At 44.6% G+C, this 22,100-nt stretch overlaps 1 protein-coding gene across 3 annotated transcripts in view; it reads left to right on the top strand.

The window, feature by feature from the left end:
• The window catches only part of CACHD1 (cache domain containing 1), a 97,195-nt gene extending 81,811 nt beyond the window's left edge, over positions 1 to 15,384 (top strand). For 2 of the 3 annotated variants that reach the window (XM_027891094.1, XM_027891097.1), the window contains exons 17-27: positions 2,191 to 2,313; positions 4,290 to 4,389; positions 4,501 to 4,617; positions 5,899 to 6,059; positions 7,025 to 7,111; positions 7,323 to 7,439; positions 8,514 to 8,665; positions 9,061 to 9,222; positions 10,207 to 10,284; positions 11,378 to 11,479; positions 13,741 to 15,384. In XM_027891094.1, the coding sequence (XP_027746895.1) occupies positions 2,191 to 2,313; positions 4,290 to 4,389; positions 4,501 to 4,617; positions 5,899 to 6,059; positions 7,025 to 7,111; positions 7,323 to 7,439; positions 8,514 to 8,665; positions 9,061 to 9,222; positions 10,207 to 10,284; positions 11,378 to 11,479; positions 13,741 to 13,979 (1,438 nt within the window). In that variant the 3' untranslated portion in view covers positions 13,980 to 15,384. The remainder of the gene's footprint in view (positions 1 to 2,190; positions 2,314 to 4,289; positions 4,390 to 4,500; positions 4,618 to 5,898; positions 6,060 to 7,024; positions 7,112 to 7,322; positions 7,440 to 8,513; positions 8,666 to 9,060; positions 9,223 to 10,206; positions 10,285 to 11,377; positions 11,480 to 13,740) is intronic. The other variant, XM_027891096.1, reaches the window with a different exon arrangement.
• The last annotated feature ends 6,716 nt before the right edge of the window (positions 15,385 to 22,100 follow it).

Raw genomic sequence — 22,100 nt, 5'->3', positions numbered from 1 at the left:
TCTGTGATTCTGTGAAATGACCTTTTCCTGGAGGACCAGACTGGTTTTGTCCCAGCTCCCTCCTAGCCCTAAGGCCATGGTTTGGGATGTAGAATGTTTAAAGGAGGCCAGTTTATAGAACATGTACCAAACCTTTCTATCGTAAGTTCTGCCAAGTTTCAGGAACAGTAGTTTATTTTGATTTTTACATCGAGTTTCTTGTAAAACTTTCACTGTGGTTTCTGCACACACCCCATCCAACAGCCCACAAGTACAAAGTACTTCTAATGTACTGGTAAACACAGATCCCAAAGCCAGTAGAGTATGGGAATGCCTCTCTACTCTTCCCAGAGATTCCTCTGCCCTCTGTGGGATTCCCCACCACAGGACATCTGCCTGTGTGTTTTGGCAGGACCATTATCAACCCAACGTCCTCGTGGTGCTTCTCACAGAGGAATTTACTGAGGGGAAATAAGCACTTTTGGAAGTAGAGAAGTGCAATTAATCACAATTCTGATTTTTATCTAACAGGAGATGGTTTACTTGGCTTTAAGAACTTAAAGCTCATGTGGGTTATTAGAACATGATTAAAGAACGGTTAAACAAAGTTTGGCAGATGTGAGTGTGATTCCTGGGTAAATATGACCTCTGAAGCTTATAGTCACATGCAGTTCTAATCCCCAAAGAGGCCTGAGTTAAAAATCCAGAGGGGTGGGGGAGGAATCAGTGGAGTTAACAGGCATTTTGGCATGAGAGACTGCTGGGAGGGTTTAAATACCAACATCAGTGCGTCTGGAGCTGACACTTACCTCTCATTCCCGTGTCATGTATATCTTACTTCTTTTTTTTGGAGGCTTGGAATAGGAGATTTATGCAAGAATTTGTTTAATACAGTTGGCATCAGCAAACCAGAAGGATTTAATGCTTTAAAATGAAGCTCAAATATTTACAACCTTCCTAATGGCTTTATGTCAGGACAGAGCAGGAACTTCATGCTTGTGATGCCTTGTCACATACAGTTAAATGTATCTGTGCTGCTTCCTGTCATCCTTTTCACATTCCTTCTCCATGAAATGAGTTATGTTACCAATAAATTAAATGCAGGTTTTAAAAATCTATGTTTATATACCTACAAATTAGACCTGACTACATCTCCACTGTACCTCTTGAAAAGCAAACAAACTCCAGTCCAGTAAACAGAGCTGGGTTTACATGGATAAGGGGTTGCCAGAACTCTGCTTTGTATAGTCCAGCTGTGCCTTTCAACATGTTCTTTTTCAGAACATTTTTATTCCCATCTTCAGAGATAAAATTATGTAGAAAAGGAAATTTTGAAAAGTAGCAAGTCAAGGGTCATCAGTGTAAGGTCCACATGGGTGCAAATATTATGCCCTGAGATTTGAGAATGAGCTGATCCTTTTGTGACCTTCAGGAATGAGAGGGGACTTGGCCTGGCTTTGTCCTCTCAGTCCTGCAGGGAGAAAACTTGGAGAATCTGGGTGTTGGAAATGGAGGAGGGAGAAATTCCCTCCTTACTCAGTCCAGCCTCAGGCTGCTCCACATCACCCCATCATATGATCATTTTCATAACTTGCTCTAATAAGTATTATTTTCCTTTATTTTCTGTCTAAGATTCATAATCCCTCTTACACTGTGGAGTTTTAGGGCTTTAGCACAATGTCTATGGCAGCTTCACATGCAGGTCCTCACCTGGGGGCTGAGGGCTTGAGCTGAGAGGAGGGTGCAGGTAACCCCCCGAGCTGGTGGAGATTTGGGTGCTGGGAGTGCAGGAACTGTGTCCTGCCTTCATTTGCAAGGGTGGGCAATTTTTAATCCTAATTCATATTAGTAAATATTAAATATCTGTAGGTGGTAGGGGGTGTATGTTGAGTGGAGGGAGAACAGCCTGTGGGGAGAAGGGTGTGTTCCAGTCCTGGGCTGTCTCCTGCCTACTCTACGTGCTGGTTGTATGAGAAGGAATTTATGTGGAAAACTTGAGGATTTGCAGCAGATTCCCAGATTCTCACTGTTCCCTCCTTCACAGCTGCTCCAACTGTCCATTCCAACATGAGCAGGGTGAGCTGAGCTCCCATGGAGGTGTGGATGTGCCAGGGAAGCCAGTCCCCTTTCAAACAGAGCACTAATTAATTAAAACATTAATTAATACAGCCCTGAAAGCCTTTCCCCCTTTTTTTCCTCCCCTCTCTGCAGTGCACAGATGTCCTCAGGACATTCAGTGGCAGTGATGGGCATTGACTTCACCCTGAGATACTTCTACAAAGTTCTCATGGACCTGCTGCCTGTTTGTAACCAAGACGGGGGGAACAAAATCAGGTAAAGCTGTTCCTGCCAGGCAGGAAATATCTAAAGTATTTATTTTCTTTCTCTTTAACCAGATGACCCAGAGGTTCTTTCCAACTTAATTATTTGAAGGATTCTGTTACTTTCAGTGTGTGTTCTCTGATTTCGAGTAAAACTTGTGCTTGTCCTTCTCATAAAGATTATATGGATGCTTTTGTTATTCAAGATCAAACTGCCATCAGCTAAGTAAACAGTCTGCAGGATTATAAAAGCAGAAGATAACTGATTTTTTTTTTTTTTAAGTTATATTTAGACTTCATTGAAATTCTGGGGGAAAAAAAACATTCTTTATTAAATGAACACACTTCCCAGTTCTTCTGTTTGTTTTAATTTTACCTATTTAGTTACTGTGAGCATGTAATAATGATACAGTATCCCTAGTTATTTTAACTATGATTATTAAAATATACTTTTGTTAGCTTTTCCTCAGAAATACATAGCACAGCACTAGTCAGAAGAGGTCTGATTTCATCTGGAGTATCTAATTTCATTCAGATCCCTGTGTATCTTAATTGTTCCTTTCTATCCTTTTCTGAAAAATCACGTGGGGGTGGGGTAGATTCTGGTTTGGCTCTGGAGTGATTTGATAACATGGTTTGGCCATTGCTGTTGGTTCTTTGTTTGCTTTTAAACCTTAAATTTGGGAAGGGAAGTGGTTTTCTGTCATCCTCCCAGTTCTTTTCCGGTTTGGGTATTTTTTTATATATTTTATGGTGTATAAGAAAAATAAACCAGGATTTCTGGTTTGGCATTCCTCCCTCCCAGTAAAAAACAAGTGATAACCAACGAGGTCAGATGCTCTGTTCTGTTCCTACATTCCCTAAATGAGGAATTTTGAGCATATTGTTCAATGTTATACCATCCTCACGTAGATCTAATGCTTCTGGTCTCTGGGTAAATGCAGGTTTTGGGGTTTTTCAGAGTATCTCTACTAAGCTTTTTCTCTCTGCAGAGTTCTGGGGTCACCATGAGCCCAGTCATTCTCCTGTTTCCTACAGCATCTTCCAGGGAAAAACGGAAAACACACCATTATTACATGCATTTCTAATGCAAACACCCCCCAAAAAACCCAACTCCAAGTTTTCCAGAGTGCTTTGTGCACTTAAGGAGTCCAGATGGCTTTCAGTGCTCTCTGTTCTCCCTCCTGGCTGTAGGGACCTAAAACACAGCATGGGAATCACAGCCTTGGAAGTCCCAGGGCCGGGATCCAGCCAGATTCCCGCTGTGCCGAGGACGTGGCTGCCGTGACAGGAACTTTTGGGAGCATCCAGTGGGGCTTTTACTTACCCTGTGTCCCTTCTGTGGCCACCAAGTTTTTTGATGTTGGTGCCATCCCAGTGCTGTGGCTGTGGAAACACGAGAGGAGGAAAACCGGATGGATTCAACCTGCCAGCACCCTGGTTTCTGGAGAGGGACGCAGATCCGACATTGCTTCCCTGAGCTCACACAGGGAACTCATTGCAAGAGTGAAAACAGAGAGGAAAAGTTGGGAAGGCTGAGAGTGAAGCAGGAATGATTTATCTCCCCCTTAAATTGAATTCTGAAGCAGGAGGTCATTAAAGGGGAGTGTGAAAGCTCTGTTTAATTAGTCACATAGTAGATGAATAAACTGTTAAAGCTTTCTAAGTTCATTATGCTTCATTTCTTTCTGGATCTTCCCCAATCAGACAATGCACTGATGGGTTTTCCTTTCTGGTTTTAATCAGCTCCATTTCCAAGTGTGATGGTCCAGGCTCGCTGGAACAGTAACAGATGGAAAAGCTTCAGGGAAATACCCTACACATTCTTTAGAGACACTTTGCAGTGAATTTGTTTGATGGCCCTGTTCTTTTCATACATGGAAACCCTTAAAGGTTCCGCCTCTAGCTGTAAATTTAGGATCATGTTTTATGTCACCCTGCTTCTCTGAAGGTCTCATGGGGGGCTCTCACTGTGTTCGTTGTGGGCAGGTGCTTCATCATGGAGGACAGGGGGTACCTCGTGGCACATCCCACCCTCATCGACCCCAAAGGACACGCGCCCGTGGAGCAGCAGCACATCACACACAAGGTCTGGCTCGTTTTCCTCTGTTTATTCCCATCATTTCTAATTTCTGAGCTGCAGAGCAGCTGCTGTTTGTGTCTGATTCCAAAGGCATAAAATCCCACATTTCCCACTTAGGAGCCTCTGGTAGCCAATGACATCCTGAACCACCCAAACTTCGTCAAGAAAAACCTCTGCAACAGCTTCAGCGACAGGACAGTTCAGCGGTTTTATAAATTCAATACCAGCTTAGTGGTAAGTGTGTTTTTCTATTTTATTTTGCTTTTGAATGTACTTTGGTTGGGTTGGGTTTCTTTTGGTGGAAACACAAAGCCTTGCCAGGATCAGCAGGCGGGGCTGGGAGCCAGCCTTCCGTGTGGATTGGCCTCTGCTCCCCCTCTCAAACACAGACCCAGCACAACTGCGCTCCCACGAGGAGCCCATTGACACACAGGGCTTATGGATGTGATCCCTGGCCAGCTGTGGTTGGTGCCTGCACAGTCTCAGCCAACATCATGAAAATTAGAGCAACTCTCTGTTGCTGCTTGAGGATTTTTCACCAATAATTGGGATTTTTTTGCTTTGCATCCTCTGACCTGACCTCTGGCTTCCAGCTCTGACCAGTGTCACGTCCTCCTGTGAGGTCTTTATTAACTTATCTTTTGATTAGGTGTCCAAATAAATCTATTTACTGCTGCAATGTAGGTGAAAATTCACAGGGTATCATTTATGAGTTTAAATCCTGAATGTTCTCTGGTCCCTATGAGTTGTGTGTGAGCTTCCTCTTGTGCTCAGCCACACTGAGGGCTCTAAACCAGGGTCTGTCATCCCTCACAGCACCACAGATCCACCCTGGCAAAGTCACTCCAGAATTATTCCAAAGATATTAAGCTCTGTGGGAGAAGCTGCTCTTGAATTAATACCTTTCAGTTATTACTGAGAGAAGGTGGTGGGAAATAAGTGTCAAAAATATTTGAAAGTCATGTCAGAATACATTGATTTATGTCAGCTAGGCTTAAACATTTTCAGATAGGCTTAAACGTTTTCCCCACACTTGAAGTGCAGAGTAGGATGTGTTATTGTGACAGAGATTGTGGAGGATGGCGCAAAAACTTCAGACTGTGGCATGGAAAAAGGAATCAGGAACGAGTCTGATCCCAGCAGGACAGTTGCTGGGGTGTAGTTTTTTATGGCACACGTGTCAGGAAGTTTTCATGTGGTGGTGGTGCCTCCCTGTCACAGCAGAGGTCACCCAGCCATGGCTGGTGCAGTGGGGACAGGTTGGCAAGCGATGGGAGGGAGTGAAATGTCACCTGCTGATGCCACATCTTGTGATCTTCACGAGGAAATCATATTCTTTCCTATCCTCAACAAAGTCTTTTCACCCAGTAGTACCTTGGAAGCAAAACTCAACAGGTTGATGAACAATTTTATGAAGGTGACACTCCCACACATTTGTGTTTCCTTGGAAGGGGGAGAGTCTTCAGCTCCCTAAACCAACGTTTCACACCATTGACACTCTCTGTTTTTCCCCAGGGTGACCTGACAAACCTTGTGCACGGCAGTCACTGCTCCAAGTACAGGCTGACGAGGATCCCAGGCACCAATGCCTTCGTGGGAATCGTCAATGAGACCTGTGACTCTCTGGCTTTCTGTGCCTGCAGCATGGTGGACAGGCTCTGCCTCAACTGCCACAGGTGAGCAGGGCATGGGCAAGGAACAGGCTGCTCCAGGAATTCACTTCTTCCTCCTCCTTGATTCAAGGTTTACAAAAACTCATTTATTTCATAAGCTAAATCAGTGCAAAACTGAAGGCAAAATAAAACAGTTGTTTTGCCTGTGCTCTTTGTAAAAGGCACAAAGGACTTGGTTACCTCTAATTCTTGCCAGGTTGTCAGAGTAATTGCTGAGTATATGCTGAGGTGGAAGGGACCCACAAGGATCTTCCAGTCCAACCCTCAGCCCTGCACAGGCTCATCCCCAAGAGTCACACCAGGTGCCCCAGAGGATCATCCAAACACTCCTGGAGCTCTGGCAGCCTTGGTGCTGTGACCACTGCCCTGGGGAGCCTGTTCAGTGCCCAACCACCCTCTGGGGGAAGAACCTTTTTTTGAGATCCAACCTAACCCTGCCCTGACACAACTTCAGGCCATTCCCTGGGGTCCTGTCCCTGGTCCCTACAGAGCAGAGATCAGTGCCTGCCCTTCCTCTTCCCCTCCCAAGGAAGTTGGGAGGTTTCAGTAGATAATGTTAAAAGACCTTGAGAAATTCAGTGGCTCAGGGGCAGTTTCCTTTGGCCAGGCCCTTTCTTCTGGCATAATAATGTCCGTGATTTTATGTGGACTGACATAGTTTTTCATTAAGGGGATCCAGAAGATTTTGCCTACACCGTCATTACGTGTTTGTTGCACTTCCATCTAGACCTGAGGCTTGGCCAGGGGTTGTCTGCTTTTGGAATTCCAGGGGTTGGGTAACAGATCAGAGGCATTGTCATGACATTGTCCTCAGTCCCAGTGCAGAACAGAGCAATCCCTGTTCCTGGGGAAGGAGAAGGGTTACTGAACAGCCTTCTCCATGGGAACTGCTGTTCCAGACCTGCACCATGGGGTTAAAATCCCAGTGCAGTGTCTGACTGGTTTTCTGTGTGTTTTCTGCCCCGAAGGATGGAACAGAATGAGTGTGAGTGTCCCTGCGAGTGCCCACTGGAGGTGAACGAGTGCACCGGCAACCTGACCAACGCCGAGAGCAGGTGAGAGCAGATCCCCAACCAGGACAGCAGGGACACCTTAATTAACAAATCACCACTATGTCCTGCTGACTTACAGGTGACACAGCATGGAACAGGCAGTAGTTTTAGTATAATTAAGCAGATGATTTGTAATTGGGAAAGGAGATGCTTTTAATTGATTGTGCTTTGCCTGCTTTTGTGATAAATGGCTTTGCTTCTTGCCCCACTCCAGGAACCCAAGCTGTGAAGTCCATCAGGAGCCCATGACGTTCACAGCCATCGATCCCAGCCTGCAGGATGCCCTCCCACAGTGTATCAACACCCAGTGCAACCAGAGGACAGAGAGTGGGTAAGCTGGCCTTCCCCATCCCTCAAAACACACTGCTGTGGAAATAATGCGGTGGAAATAGCTCTTCCTTACATGTTTTAAACAAAAAAAGGTGTCCTGGTTTTGGCCAGGCAGAGTTAATGTCTCCTCAGTAGCTGTTCCAGTGCTGTGTGGATTAGGAATGGTGTTGATAACACTCTGATGGTTTGTGTTTTGCTAAGTTGTGTTTATCCCAAGTAAAGGATCTTTTTCCTTTTCCCGTGTCTCATGCCCTGCCAGTGGGAGGGGGCATAGCTGGGACAGGTGACCTGAACTGACCACAGGGACGTTCCACAGCATGGAATGTCATGCCCTGGAAGGCGCCGAGCTGGGTTGGGAAAGGGAGGGGTCTGGTGTCTGTCAGCAGGTAGTGAGCAATTGCATTGTGCATCACCTGTTTCCTTTTCATTATTATTATTAACCACAATTATTGTATTTGGCTTTATTTTCAATTATTAAACTGTTGTTATCTCAGCATACAAGTTTTACTTCAACTGGTGGGGGGCTTAAGGGGGCAGCTGCATGGGGCTTAATTTCCTTCTGAGCTTAAACCATGACAGAAGGAAATAAAAAGGACAATGCCAGAATGAGGTTCTGCTCCTGGCACTGTGTGGAGAAGTTTAAACACTTATTTTTGCTAGTTCTGAGCAGTCTCCAGGCACCTGAGATGGCCAGAACATGTTGTACTCTGACCAGACTTCCCAAATCCTTTCTTCCATCCTCCAAAGGCTGCAGAAAAAGGGTGGCCAGACTACCACACTGAGAAAGGAGGAGTTGCAAGGAGGAGTTCTCCCTTTGCTCACGCTGAGTGATGGAAGAAAAAACCAAAGCAGACAGACTTGAAAGCTGCATGTTGGAGCTGCAGCTTCCCTGTGTAACTTCCTTTGTGATACTTGAATATTTCCATGGAAGTTTTTTCTGGCTAAACATTATGTACATGAGGGGTTTGGGATGATTTTGGTCTCCCTCTGTCTCGTGATTCCCAAACAGGCTGAGCTTTGCCAGTGAGAGGTGTTGGACTGGAAAGTAACTGTGTTTTTGTTTTTTAATGCTCAGGGATTGCTTTGGAGTCTTGGACTGCGAGTGGTGTATGGTGGACAGCGATGGGAAGACCCACCTGGACAAGTCCTACTGTGCCCCTCAGAAGGAGTGTTTTGGTGGCATTGTGGGAGCCAAGAGCCCTTACGTGGATGACTTGGGAGCAATAGGTAACTTGGCCTTTCTGAGCAGGTGCTGCCTTTAACTGCTTGTATTCCAGAACACACAGTCAGTGTCAGAACACGCTTCTCATGACATTTATCTCTTAGGCCAGTGGTAAATCAGCATAAAAAATGCATCAAGCGGTAAAGAAGCAGCAATCATTCATGCCTGTTGTTGGTATTACATTTCTGAAAATACTGGTTTAGCTATAGGTGCCTGTCTTTAAGATGTATCCTTTAAGATGAGCCTTCTCTGAATTTCTTCTCCCATTCCAAGTGTGTGCAGTCAAGCACCCAGAAAGCCTTTCAGAGGTTCTCTAATCTCTCATGCTGTTGATTTAAACCTTTGTGCAGAGCGTTTATGGTGGGATTTTTTTTTCTCTATTTTGTCCCTTTTGCTTTAGGAGATGAAGTCATCACTCTGAACATGATCAAGAGCGCCCCAGTGGGCCCAGTGGCTGGGGGCATTATGGGCTGCATCATGGTGCTTGTCCTGGCCGTGTACGCGTACCGGCACCAGATCCACCGCCGGAGCCACCAGCACATGTCCCCGCTGGCTGCCCAGGGTGAGCACTCAGGAGACACAAATAGCAGGCTGGGAATCGAAAAAAAAATACCCAACACAACAAAAACCCACCCAAAAAGCAATCCCAAAGCTCTTCCCTTGATTTTGGTTCGATGCTCCACCCCATTTTATTTCACATTTGGAGCAGCCAGGCCTGGCCCTGGGTGCTGTGTATTGCTGCCCTCTCCTGGGTGCAGCCAGATCTGCTGCTGCCCGAGGAGTGCCCAAAGCCCTCAACACTCAGTTCTGCTCAGGCAGATAAATTAGGCTTCTTCGAGAGCTTAAATGCTAATCCCAGGTTGCCAGCTCTCTGCCCCTTGTCACAGCAGACCTATTGCACATGTTTAGTTCTGCCCAGCAGTGCTGCTTTTGGGAGTGACACAGTTTTCACACCCTTTTGTTTGGCCTGTTTGGGATGTGTCTTTTTTCACTTGTGTCTCCTGCTTCCGGTCTGTGTGATGCTCATGGAATGTCTGTGCATAGATACATAAAACCACTGAAGTCTGAGAGACAAAACTATGTTGGGAGAAGGGATACTGGTGGAAAGATACAGATACAAGGGTGAGAACACCTCCCTGGAAGTGTCCAAGGCCAGGTTGGATGGGGCTTGGAGCAAGCTGGTCAAGTGGAAGGTGTCCCTGCCTATGGCAGGGCATTGGAAGGAGGTGATCTTTAAGGTCCCTCCCAACCGAAACCATTTTGTGATTCTAAGTGTGATCAGGGCTAATTACTTCTATATTTGATTATACTGTTTTAAATCAGATAACTTCAGAACTTCAAAGCTGGTTTCTCTCAGGGGGAGGTGGGGTGTGGCATTTTCCTGGTATTCCCACCCATTCTGTGTTGGAAGAAGAGCACCCTCAGCTCAGACCATCCCTTCACACACAAAGTGCTCCCACTCTGTTGCCGGGGTGACAGCTGGTAGTAAGATGATCCAAAATTTTTCTCTTAACAGTTGCATTTTTCTGTTTGTAATGGTGTGTAGAAATGTCAGTGCGTATGTCCAACCTGGAAAATGATAGGGACGAGAGGGACGATGACAGCCATGAAGACAGAGGAATCAGTAAGTACCAAACCACTGTGCTGTAAAAAAATGTTAAACTAAATGAGCCATTTGTTTTTTAATATTCTAGAATTAAAAATGTGTGAGGAAGCCCTGTAATGTCCAGTGTACCTTTAATCTCTGAAAAATTACATTTTTTCTCCATTATGTGTGGAGGAGCTTTGCCCCTTACACCCCCTGGTCATGACCACTTCCAGAAATAACTGCTTAAAAATTGCCATTGTGACAGCACAGGGCATGGAAAACTCCTCTCCTTGTTCAGCCTTGGAAAGCAGAAGCCAAGTCTGGCAAGTATGACCAACAAACCTGGCAGTAAATCTTCTTTGCATTGATTTGGGATGCCCAAAGTTCTTTGCCATTCAGTCAAAATGGCACTTTACAGCATCCTGGTGTACTGTAAGCTGAGCTGGTCCACCGAAACTCCAGGAGAGCTCCGGGTTTGGACCAGATTCCTTTGTCTGGGCCCTCACTAAAACAATACTCAAGATTTGAAACTGTGTCAACACTCAAAGACGGAAAAATAAGGATTCTGAGCTTCATGGCTTGCATCTACTGCTTCTCCACGTCCCTTTTAGTTTTGTTTCGAGTCAGCTTTCAGTGCTGTCACAGATTCTTAAGCATTGGCACAGTAATTCTCTAAATTCTGTTAATCCCAGGTGAATGAGTTTGACTAGATCTTGATGTATTCCGCATTTAAACACCACTTTACTTCTCCTCTGTCAGTGACCAGGGACAGGACCCCAGGGAATGGCCTCAAGTTGTGTCAGGGCAGGGTTAGGTTGGATCTCAGGAAAAGGTTCTTCCCCCAGAGGGTGGCTGGGCACTGAACAGGCTCCCCAGGGCAGTGGTCACAGCACCAAGGCTGCCAGAGCTCAAGGAGTGTTTGGATGATCCTCTGGGGCACCTGGTGTGACTCTTGGGGATGGTCCTGTGCAGGGCTGAGGGTTGGACTGGATGGTCCTTGTGGGTCCCTTCCACCTCAGCAGATTCTGTGATTCTTTTAAGAAGTACTGGAGAAGAATTATTTACAGAAAGCACGTTCCCCATTCAGTAAGACCCTTGGTTTACCCCGGCTGTGTTGGTGTCTCCGCAGTCAGCAACACGCGGTTCATCGCAGCGGTGATCGAGCGCCACGCGCACAGCCCCGAGCGCCGGCGACGCTACTGGGGCCGATCCGGCACTGAGAGCGACCACGGTAAGGCCTTGGATCACTGCCCTGGCCCCACAGAAATCACTGGGGGGACCTGGGTTCCTGTCTGGCACGTTGCAGATAAGGCAGCCAAAACTCAAACCAAACAAAAACCTTTCTGCCTTGTTGCTTCACTGTTAAACAGTTCTGACACTTGGTCTGTTCAGCCTGGGGAAGAGACGGTTCTGTGGAGACCTCACAGCTCCTTCCAGTATCTGAAGGGGCTACAGGGAAGCTGAAGAGGGAACCTTTATCAGCAACTGTAGTGACAGGACAAGGGGAATGGCTTAGATGAGATGTTAGGAACAAATCCTTCCCTGTGAGGGTGGTGAGCCCCTGGCACAGGCTGCCCAGAGAAGCTGTGGCTGCCCCATCCCTGGGAGTGTCCAAGGCCAGGTTGGACAGGGCTTGGAGCAACCTGGGCTAGTGGAAGGTGTCCTACCCATGGCAGTGGGTTGGAACAAGATGAGCCTTAAGGTCCCTTCCAACTCAAATCATTCCATGATTCCAAGATCTTCCAGCACCTTTAAGCAATTACTGATGACCATTAGGTTCAGGGAGTTTGGGTATGTCCCTGATGCCCTGAGACTAAGTCTCTTTAAATCTGGAAAGCTGTTAGAAGGATGTAATGCTGTTGATTCATGAGGAGGCTTAACAGAAATTAAGAGGAGGGTTAGACAAGTCTGCACAGCTGTCAGCTCTAGCTGGGAGCCATAGTGGCTGGGTATGTGACAGCAGACATGTTCCAGTATTAAACAGTGGTCGCACTAATGGAATTGCTGAGGGACAGGAAATCCAAAGGCCAAAGCCTTGGAACGTGGATGAACAGATGTCTGCGAGCCAATCTTGCTGTAGGAGGAATTACCCTGGATTTGGGGCCAGATTACCTGTGCTGAGGCAGATTTGCCAGATTAATGCTCCCTTTGCTCCGTTTCCTGCAGCCCAAGGAAATCCTTCCCATCTTTTAGTCCTCCTGTCAGGGTCAGCAGGGGAACTGTCCTACCTCCATCTGCAATGTGCGCTGCTATTTTTAGTTGCTGTAATTCCATCTTCTTCAAAGGGCTGCCCAGTCTCCTTCCCCAATTCCTCCCTGCCAGTTAGAAGCCATGACTCAGAGCATGGGAAATGAGAGGCAGCTTTGGGTGCTCAGCCTGCTATTTTTAACACACTTCTTTTAGGTGTCTCCAGCTGAAAACCTGACCAAGATGCTCAGAAGCACCAGTGGTTCCTCAGTTTTTGCAAAGGATTATTTTCCTAATTAAAGCAAGATATATTTCCATTTAAATTGCATTTGTGGTTCTGCATTTAGAGGTACTGAGGTGGATTTGTTTGTACTGCAGGCTGGAAATAGGTGATTTCAGTGATAAATCCAAATCTCCCAGTAACCTGAAGCACCTGTTTCAAAGGAAAGGGACCTGTTAGGAAACAGCTTCCTGGCTGAGCCTGCAAGGGTTAGCTGTTAGCTACCTTTCCAGTGACATCATTGCTTTAGGATATCCCAGGGAATGGATGTCTCACTAAGTTAAAAGTTTCTTTTAACTTTTTAGACTCCAGTAGCAGATATTTTAGCCAAAAGAGAGCCCTGAATTAATTGCACCACGTGCATGAGTTCAGCTGGAAGTGTCAGTACAGTTTGGCTTAATGGACCTGCTGTTTGAAACCCTTCCTAGGAGGATTCCGTAGATTTCCTTAAGTATGGAAAGCTCCCCAGGATTAAACACACATGCTTGATTTTTACAAACAGACCCTCACAGATGAAAGGTGCTCTCATCCTTCTAAAAATTAAATACTAAGATTATAAAACACAATGACGTGAAGAGATTTTGCTGCTTCCAGGTGCAATAAATGGTAATCCAGGACAGGTGTAAATGGTAGGAACAGAGGTATGTGGGAGCGGATCCCACCTGTTTCATGTCTGTTTAAAAATCCAGGTAATATCTGAACAGATTTTTTGGGGGGTGGTATCTTATGTTTTGGGTTTTAAATTGGTGCCAACAATTCTGCCATAACAAACTGCTGAACACATGGTTCTTGTTACGGTTTGGGGTGGTTCAGACCCAAAGTTTATAACCAAAGATGGTGGCAGGGAAAGGGATCCATTGTAGACTTACAGGAGGGAATGGGTTTTGGTTTTGTTTTTCTATTTATTGAGGAAGGTAGTTTTATTCTCTCTGTAAAGCACTCTGTGTCTGGTTCCATGAAGGGTGCAGCAGTCAGACCTTTCAGTGTTGCTTTTAACCCCCCGTGCTGCTGATTCATCTCCTTAGGCTACAGCACGATGAGCCCTCAGGAGGACAGCGAGAACCCTCCCTGCAACAACGACCCGCTGTCGGCCGGCGTTGACGTCGGGAACCACGACGAAGACCTGGACCTGGACACCCCCCCTCAGACAGCCGCCCTGCTGAGCCACAAGTTCCACCACTACCGGTTGCACCACCCAACTCTCCACCACAGCCACCACCTGCAGGCTGCGGTCACGGTACACACTGTGGATGCCGAGTGCTGATGGCCGACGGCGCGAGGGACGGGACCGCTGAGCAGCTCGGGGGCCGTGCTGCTCCCCTGGGACAGCTTCGCCAACTTCCCTGGTAAACTTAGGCATCAAAGCTTTACATTTTCATAAATGTAAGGTTGGCTCTGAACTGGAGACGTGCTTGATGAATGGACCTGCCAAAACATTGAATGGAATGGAGCAGGAGGCACGTTAGACCTCCAGGAGCAGGGCCGCAAGTTTATACAGCAGCTGGAGCTTTGTGCTGAGCCAAGAGGAGAGAGAGAGCGCTTAAAAGAGCCAGAGATGATTTGGTTTCCTTAACTGGAAGAGCAGAAATCTGTGCAGCTGAAGGCTACAGAAGTGCCAGACAGAGCAGGGGGAGGGCTGTTGGTTTCTCTGCGCGTGGAAAGTTCCCTGCTCTGACATTGCTGTATGGAACCTGGGACAATGCATCTCAAGATTTTTAAGTAAAGGATTATTTTTCTACTATTTATTGAACTTGAAACTTTTGGGGGGGGAGGGAGGGGAGAAAACATGTTAGCAATTTCTCAGCAAGCACCACATGCATCCTGTGATGGTGAAGTGGTTCTTCTAAAGGAGACACATCTGTTCCTTATTAGCTGATGTTCATCCAGTGCCCCACTCTGCAATGGGAAAATGAAGAAGTCCTTTCTGACTCGGTGTTTACATTAGGAATGCTTTCTTTTCCACAATGGTTTTCTGTAAATATTCCAACCTGATTCTTATTACAGTATTGTCTTCCGATTTGCAGAGGAGAAATCCTGTACTCCGTTACTGAAATTTGGAGAGTTCTGCCCATAAACCTCTCCAGTTTTACCTCTTTGAGCATCCTTAAAGGATTCCTGTGTGGAAGTAATAAAGAATTTATTTAGCATTAGTTGCCAGATAATCCCAGATGGAATCTGTGCCATTCTCCTGTTTCTTTAGGACACTGTTGAGACCAGAAGTAGGGATAAACCAGTGTTTTGAAAAACTTGGGTTACTGTGGAAGAAATCTTGAAATCATCATGAGAAGCTGCTGCTGCTGCTGTTTGTCTGGAATTTTAACATTGCTTGGTAATTCAAACAAAGATTAATCAATGTCTACAACATAGGGCATCGTAATTATGAATTAGTTTGAAATCAGTGTTGTATTTTAGATTCACATTTTGTGATTATGAGGATATAAAAACACTCTTGCACTGTGCATATGATAAACATTCATTTATATGTAGGGTTTTTTTAAAAAATCACTTGTTTTAATTAATATGGTACTTAATACTGTATTATGTAAAAATTGGTTCTTAAACAGTACAGTAAAATAACTATATGTGTGATACCAGGATACCCCTTTATACTATGTATAAAATTAAAATCTCTAGTGAAATAAACTGTATATAAAGTATAGATCTGTGAATAAGTGGCTACATGGAAATGATTCTGTCTCAGTTTCCTTTTCTGGCTGAAAAAGTGCTGTAACAGGACTGAAAAGTCACTCAGGTTCCTCTACTTATACCAACAGCCTTGAGATATCTAAACTTCACATATAAATGACAATATTGAGGTAAGTTTTAAAGCCTCTTTTTTTAGCCTGTTGGTCATTATTTGGGAAGTGAACATTTCTGGAAGTGGTCAGCCACTGCACAGACTCACCAAAGCCAAGAATTTCAGGGTTTTCTTTTCTTATCCGCTCCTGAAAACTCGGTGGCTCTGGATTTGCCATTCTGTGTTTGTGTAGGATTAGGTGGAGGCTTTTTGCTGACCAGGCAGCTGCAGAAACCTATTGAGCATTGCTTTGTGCTCTCAGAGCTCTGCATCTGATGCCCTGTGTGTCAGTCTCTAGACCCAGATTGCTAGAATTTCTAATTTTATGTCCAAAATCATGCTGGATGGTGGATAATGAACAAATTGGCTGTTTTTCTCAGGTTTGCCTTCAGAAGAAAATGTGTGATTTTAATCTTGCTGCTAGTCAAAGAACAACAAACACAGCCAGGAAGCAGAATGTTTAAGCATGAAGGGAAAATTGCTTTCAGCAGAGAAACTGTTTGAGTGAAACATCAAACAAGATGCTTTGTGGATTTTTTTTTGTCCTATAGGATTCATAAAGGTGTTCTCACTAAAATTCATGGATAAATCAGGGAAGTTCTAGCAAGGACATTATTTGTTCAGCTCTGTGAATTCCACAGGAGGTGGAATTCAGCCCGGAGCTGTTCCCATACCACAGAAGTATCTGTGGCAGGTGAAGCCAAATTTAAGTTGTATTTTGCCCATCTACAGACAGATGCAGCAGTTTCACTCTGCAGCTGAAGTTTTTGAACTTAAGTATTTGCTCCCCAGTTGCAATTTCGGTCATGCGTAGAAAATAACAAACTGAGAGAAAGAAGAACACACCTTGGGCTTGGTCTGTTCCAGCGCTGATGTTGATTCCAAGCAGGTAAGGCTGTGCAGCACATTCAGAGTGAGGCTGGTCATTAGGTCCAGCTCTAATTAAACTGCTCTCTTAAATGCGTATGTACAGCCTGTGTCTGTTCATCCACACTGGCATATTCTCTGCTGTGTTTTCTAGTAGGACAAATAATTTTTGACCAAAGTGTATCAGAAATATTATCAATAAGGATGGACTTGGTGATCCTGGTGGGTCCTTCCCAACTCAGAATATTCTGTGACTCTCTGCATTGGAAAATGGCATAACATTAATTACTTTAGCTACAACACTGTACCACTGGAGATATTTTTTGATGGTTCTTCACATTCCACGCCAGCAGAAGGTGTTTGTAGGGTTCTGTTGCAGCTCTGCCAGGAATGCAGCAGGTTGCAGAACCTCTTGGAAATCACAGCAATAAACCTCCCCTTGCTTTTGCCTTAAAAGCTTTTGTGGAGCTGCTCCTCGCTGCTGTTTGGTCACTTTTCCTCTAGGACGTACAAACTTGATCCGAGGGGTCTGGGCAACCCTGCTTAAACTTGAAGGGCTGAGAAGAGCCAAAGCTCTTGCTGTTAAAGAGTAATTACAGGGGAAACTCTGATTTAGAGGTGTGCCAAATCCCAGCTCCAAATGCTGACAGCTGACCTTGTCCCAGCAGGAATAAACGGAATGCTGGGAAATATATGATTGTTAATTTAAACTAAAACCTGATAATGGATGTAATTAGCTTTATAAGAAGCTGCATGATAGCTCTTCATTTTTATTGCCTGGGTTGCTGCCGTGGCCTTCCCTCCCCATCATTATTTTACTGTGTTGACTGAGGAGCAAGATCATAAAACAAGCAGTTAAACCCTGAATCCTCCTTCCCTACAACTGTTCAGACTTCATAACCATTAATTTTCCACTTATTTCATTTTTGCAGCATAGTGGTAATAATTTCCTCTATGTTTTCTCTTATTCTTGTTGGAAAAAAGGTTCTTTTGTAATGAAAACAAGCATGGCCTTTGGTTCGTGTTCATTAGTGTTAAATTGGCTCGATGCTTTCAGTATTTGAGCACTGCAAGTGTATTGATTTTTCCCATATCCAAGTAACCTGCTGCCTGCTCGTGGAGAAGCTGTTTCTATGGGCAGAATACATTGCTTGGAAATGGATTGAGAGGATTTGATCATTTGAGATGATTTTTTGTTTGTTTATGCCCTTGCCTGGATAAAACGTGTGATTTGGAAAGATGAGTCTGTTACAAATTGCCCATGAACATTTTATAAGGCCACTTAAGCCATGAAATATTATCTTTACCCTTGCCCTTGGCAAGGAGAGAGAGGAGGGATGAGAATTCATGAGGGGTTCACATGCAGCAGGAGTTGTGACTATAACTGGTCAAAAGGAGATCTCGGGCTTTCAAAGGCTTTATTCTGTAAAGTGACCCAGAAATGGGGATGAGGAGAGAAAGTACATTTGTCAGAGGACAAATTATGAGAGTAAACTGGCAGCAAATATGGAAAAGGGAGAAAAAAATAGGATACAAAAGTCCTGGATCAAGTTAAGAGAGTGCAGGTAATCCAAAAGGCTGTTTGCAAGTGCAAAGATTAATTTGCAGTGTTCATAGCTCTTGGCTACCCTTTTCATTTGTTTTTAAAAGAGAATTCCAGCTATGGCTGGGATTTTCAAAGGAGCCTGCACTAGGCTGTCAGTGATGTTTGGAATATTAATTCCCACAGCAGTTAACTCGGTAACCATTGCATTGTTTTGCTGCACAAACCCCCCTTTGCCAGGCACCCAACCTGTGAGAAGGGAACATGAGTGCCATGGAATATTTCATATTCCTTATTTGCAGCCCTCTGGCGTGATGAGAGGTAATTATTTTCTCTGCTTTGTGCTCTTAACTGAGTCACAGAAGGACCTTGGCCCAGAAGGGCTGGTGTTCCTGAAGCCAAGGCTGCAGTGGAATTTCGACACTCAAGTCCAAGAGTGAAGTCCTCCAAGCCCTGCCTCGTTAGTGAGGTGCCAAACACAACTGCTGTGAGTGCCAGAGCCTGCGCAGAACCTGTTCCACCTCGGGAGAAGAGCCCCATGGAACAGTGGATGCCACTTTGGAGCAGCAATGGCTTGAGCAGAACAGAAGCAGGAATTGGATGGCAGAGGTGGAACATCTTAGATCTGGAAGTTTCTGCCTTCAGCTCAGAGTGGCCTCATCTAAATGCTGTGGAAAAATTCACTGTTATCCCTGGGCTGGTTTCCTTGGTGGCAGCAGTGGATGGGATCGCTCTGGAAACTGGGAGCCATCAGGAACAACCCTGCTTGGCTCTGGCTTATTGTCAGTTTTTATAGCTGACACTGGCAATCCTACCAGGTTCCTCGAGCAAGTGCTCTCTGCTCTGATTGCCTCTGATTGAACAACAGGATTGACAGCAGGGAAGAGAAACTTGACCAAAAAACCAGGGCAGGAACCTTCTACCCCAGCCCTCACCTGGCAGGAGTACAACAGACAAAGGGAACAATCTCGGCCTCCAAAACTGTTGAGTCAGCAGTTTTCATAAGCAGTTTGTATGAAAAAGGTACAGAATTCCAGAATATGCTGAGCTGGAAGGGACCCACAAGGATCTTCCAGCCCAACCCTCAGCCCTGCACAGGACCATCCCCAAGAGTCACACCAGGTGCCCCAGAGGATCATCCAAACACTCCCTGAGCTCTGGCAGCCTTGGTGCTGTGACCACTGCCCTGGGGAGCCTGTTCAGTGCCCAACCACTCTCTGGGGGAAGAACCTTTTTCTGAGATCCAACCTAACCCTGCCCTGACACAACTTGAGGCCATTCCCTGGGGTCCTGTCCCTGGTCCCCACAGAGAACATATAAAGGGGATTGCCACATTCTTATAAAACTGGTGGTCTGTCTCTCCTCTAAACCCAGGCACTGTTGCACCACTTGAACAACTGGCTCAGACTGCCAAGTATTTCCAGTTTGGCCAACACTGATGGATTTTTCTAATTTTAAAACTCTTCCACTGCACTCTGAGGTAATGAAACCAGGCAGACACCCCAAGATGAGCTGGCACCAAGAACAGGAAACTGGGAATGCAGTCAAATAGTTTTAATACACTTATTTTCACTTTTCCAACATTCTGACACTTTGATTCGTTTACTCCCAGTATCAGTTCTCTTGGTATAATGTATGCAAATCACATGCAACTGAGTGAGATTAAAGGGTGAGTAATTAAACAGCATGATATAATTGCTGCAAATAATAATAACCTCATTAAGTGTGTTTATTTCCATTGCAGCAGAACCAAGGAAATCTCCAAAAACAGGGCAAAATTGGTTTGCTGCCATAACCTCAGCCACGGAACCTGGAAAACAGGAAGGGGATGGATTTATTTTGCTCCCATGAACATGGAGAAGTCAGACACTTCAGTGAGTGTGTTTATGGCAAAAAGGCATATTGGATGACAGTCTCTGTGGAAACATTTTTGTAACTGAATGGCAGAACATTTGAAAATCTCATAAATTTTTTGGGACAGTTTCACTTGTGTTCCTTCCTTGAGGCCAGTTTTCCATATTTAACAAGTTTTTCTGTATTTAATAAGTTACAACATTTTTAAGGACAAAATATTGCAGGGGTGTTTGAAATTCCAACCTCTGCTGGCAGGGATAAATCACAGACTGTTTTATCTTATCCAAACTAATTGTTGCTCGCTCCCAGGACATCCCAGCTACTCAGTTAATCACAGCAAATTTTCTCCAAGTTTATAATTAGCCAGATCCAAGGAGTTGTAAATGAGATAGTAATTGAGATGTATTGATTTACCCCAAGGAATGCTTTAACCCACTGTTACAATTTCCCTGTATTTTAACGTGAAATGATTTTACAGCTCCCTGTGAACTATCACTATCAGTTTCCATTTCCTAGAAAATTAGCCCTTTCAGGGAATCTGAGACAGAATGGTTTGAAACTATCCTTTGCAGCACATTGTTGGGCTGGCCAATAAAAATACTCTGAGTAAGAATGTGGGGCTGTACTTGCTTTTGCCAGAAATCCAAGGAACATTTTAATTTTTTTGAAATAGTGAAATTGCCAAAATGCACTTTGTGCCAATAAATTATGACTAAATTTGAAGTTGAATGAGGAAAAATAAAGGCTATGAGGGAAGAATATGAGGGTGATTTAAAGCAGGGAGGGCATTGATTTAGGAGAAAGAACCCAGAGGTTCCTCTGGGCCATTTATTGAAGAGAACTGTACTTAAAATATTTGTTTGATCTTCTTTTCCTTTGTTCTCCGTTGTTATTCAAGAATTTGGCTTCGATTTGTGGTGGTTTGTTTTAATATTTACTCTTATTTTTCTGCCTTTAAATACAACCACACAGATTTGCTAATGATGCATTAGGCAACAAAGGTCATAAATTCTACTGCAAAGACCATGAGTCCCAAAATAGCCCATTACAGTCCGGCCCAGTGTAATGATTTCCTTGGAATAGTTACTCACTTTGGAAGTTATAGCTCTTACCTCCTCCAGCTCTTTATTATTTACTCACAGACCGCTGAGTTACGGGATGGAACCTGAGGAGAAGTTCCCAACCAGGCTGTTCCTGAGATAATCCATCATTCCTAACACTTAGGAGCAGTGTTACAGCGAATTAAAAGCCATCAGGTTCCACTTAAAAAGAAAATGTTTGGCTCTGGGCACAGTCACTTGAAGTGCTTTTGTGCCTGCACAGAGGAAAGAAGCATCCCATGTTTGGGCATGTTACTGCACTATGGAATGGTGCACGGAGATGCCAAATGTATTGAAATTTGTTGGGAAAATGGGCAAAAGAACTTGTTTCGGCACCTCTGGTGTATGCTGGATATGCATTTGTGAGATGACTGAGCATCTGGAGGATCATCACCCAACTAATTACTGGTGTTGACAACTGAATCTACATCTGTTGGGTTCAGAATTTCAGCATCTTAATGAAACAAAAGGAGCAGCTGGAGCAGGAAACAGTGGGCACAGTATAAAGAGAATGGGATTGTTTATGTTTTGTTGACATGAAGTGGTGCTGGTAATCCATGATTTTTATGGAATACGCAGTAACCGATAGATTCCGCACCCTCACTGCGGCAAACACCAATCCATGTGGTTTCAGGTTATAGAAAATGATTTAATTTGTCTTTCATCTAAGCAATCACCTAAAGAGCTCACAGATACATTCCCTGTATCTCAAATACCTGGGAACATCAGGCGGGTCTTAGATCCAGCAGATGTTCTCAATTTTTGGCTTTTACTTTATCTGCCCAGATCTGAACTTATTTGTACTTTTGAAGACAGAATTGTAGAATACCGGACTGTTTTGGGTTGGGAGGGACCTTAAAGATCATCTTGTTCCACCCCCTGCTATGGACAATGATGCCTGACTGCACCTTAATTCCAAAAGAGTATTTGTGACACAACTCTAACACACTCATTCCATAAAAATTTATATCTATATATCTACGTAGATATATATAGATACACATGGCTTTTATGAATCCAGGGCTGCAGAAACAAGAGGAAATTAGTCTTCAGCTTAGAAGAGCTGCAAGAGTAACTGCTGTGGATGGGTTTGTTACTTTTAATTAACAAGGAATTTAGTGAATTCAATTAAATTACTGCAAAGTGGCTTATCTGTGTAACAGCGTCAGGTCAGTAGCACAACTAAAGTGACACTTGCAGAGCACTGGACTGTTCTGCTATTTT

Source organism: Empidonax traillii, unplaced genomic scaffold (assembly GCF_003031625.1).
Source record: "Empidonax traillii isolate 1590-97213 ecotype Southwest subspecies unplaced genomic scaffold, ASM303162v1 scaffold309:size1915965, whole genome shotgun sequence".
NCBI lineage: Eukaryota > Metazoa > Chordata > Aves > Passeriformes > Tyrannidae > Empidonax > Empidonax traillii.
This window is presented reverse-complemented; position numbering and strand designations above follow the sequence as displayed.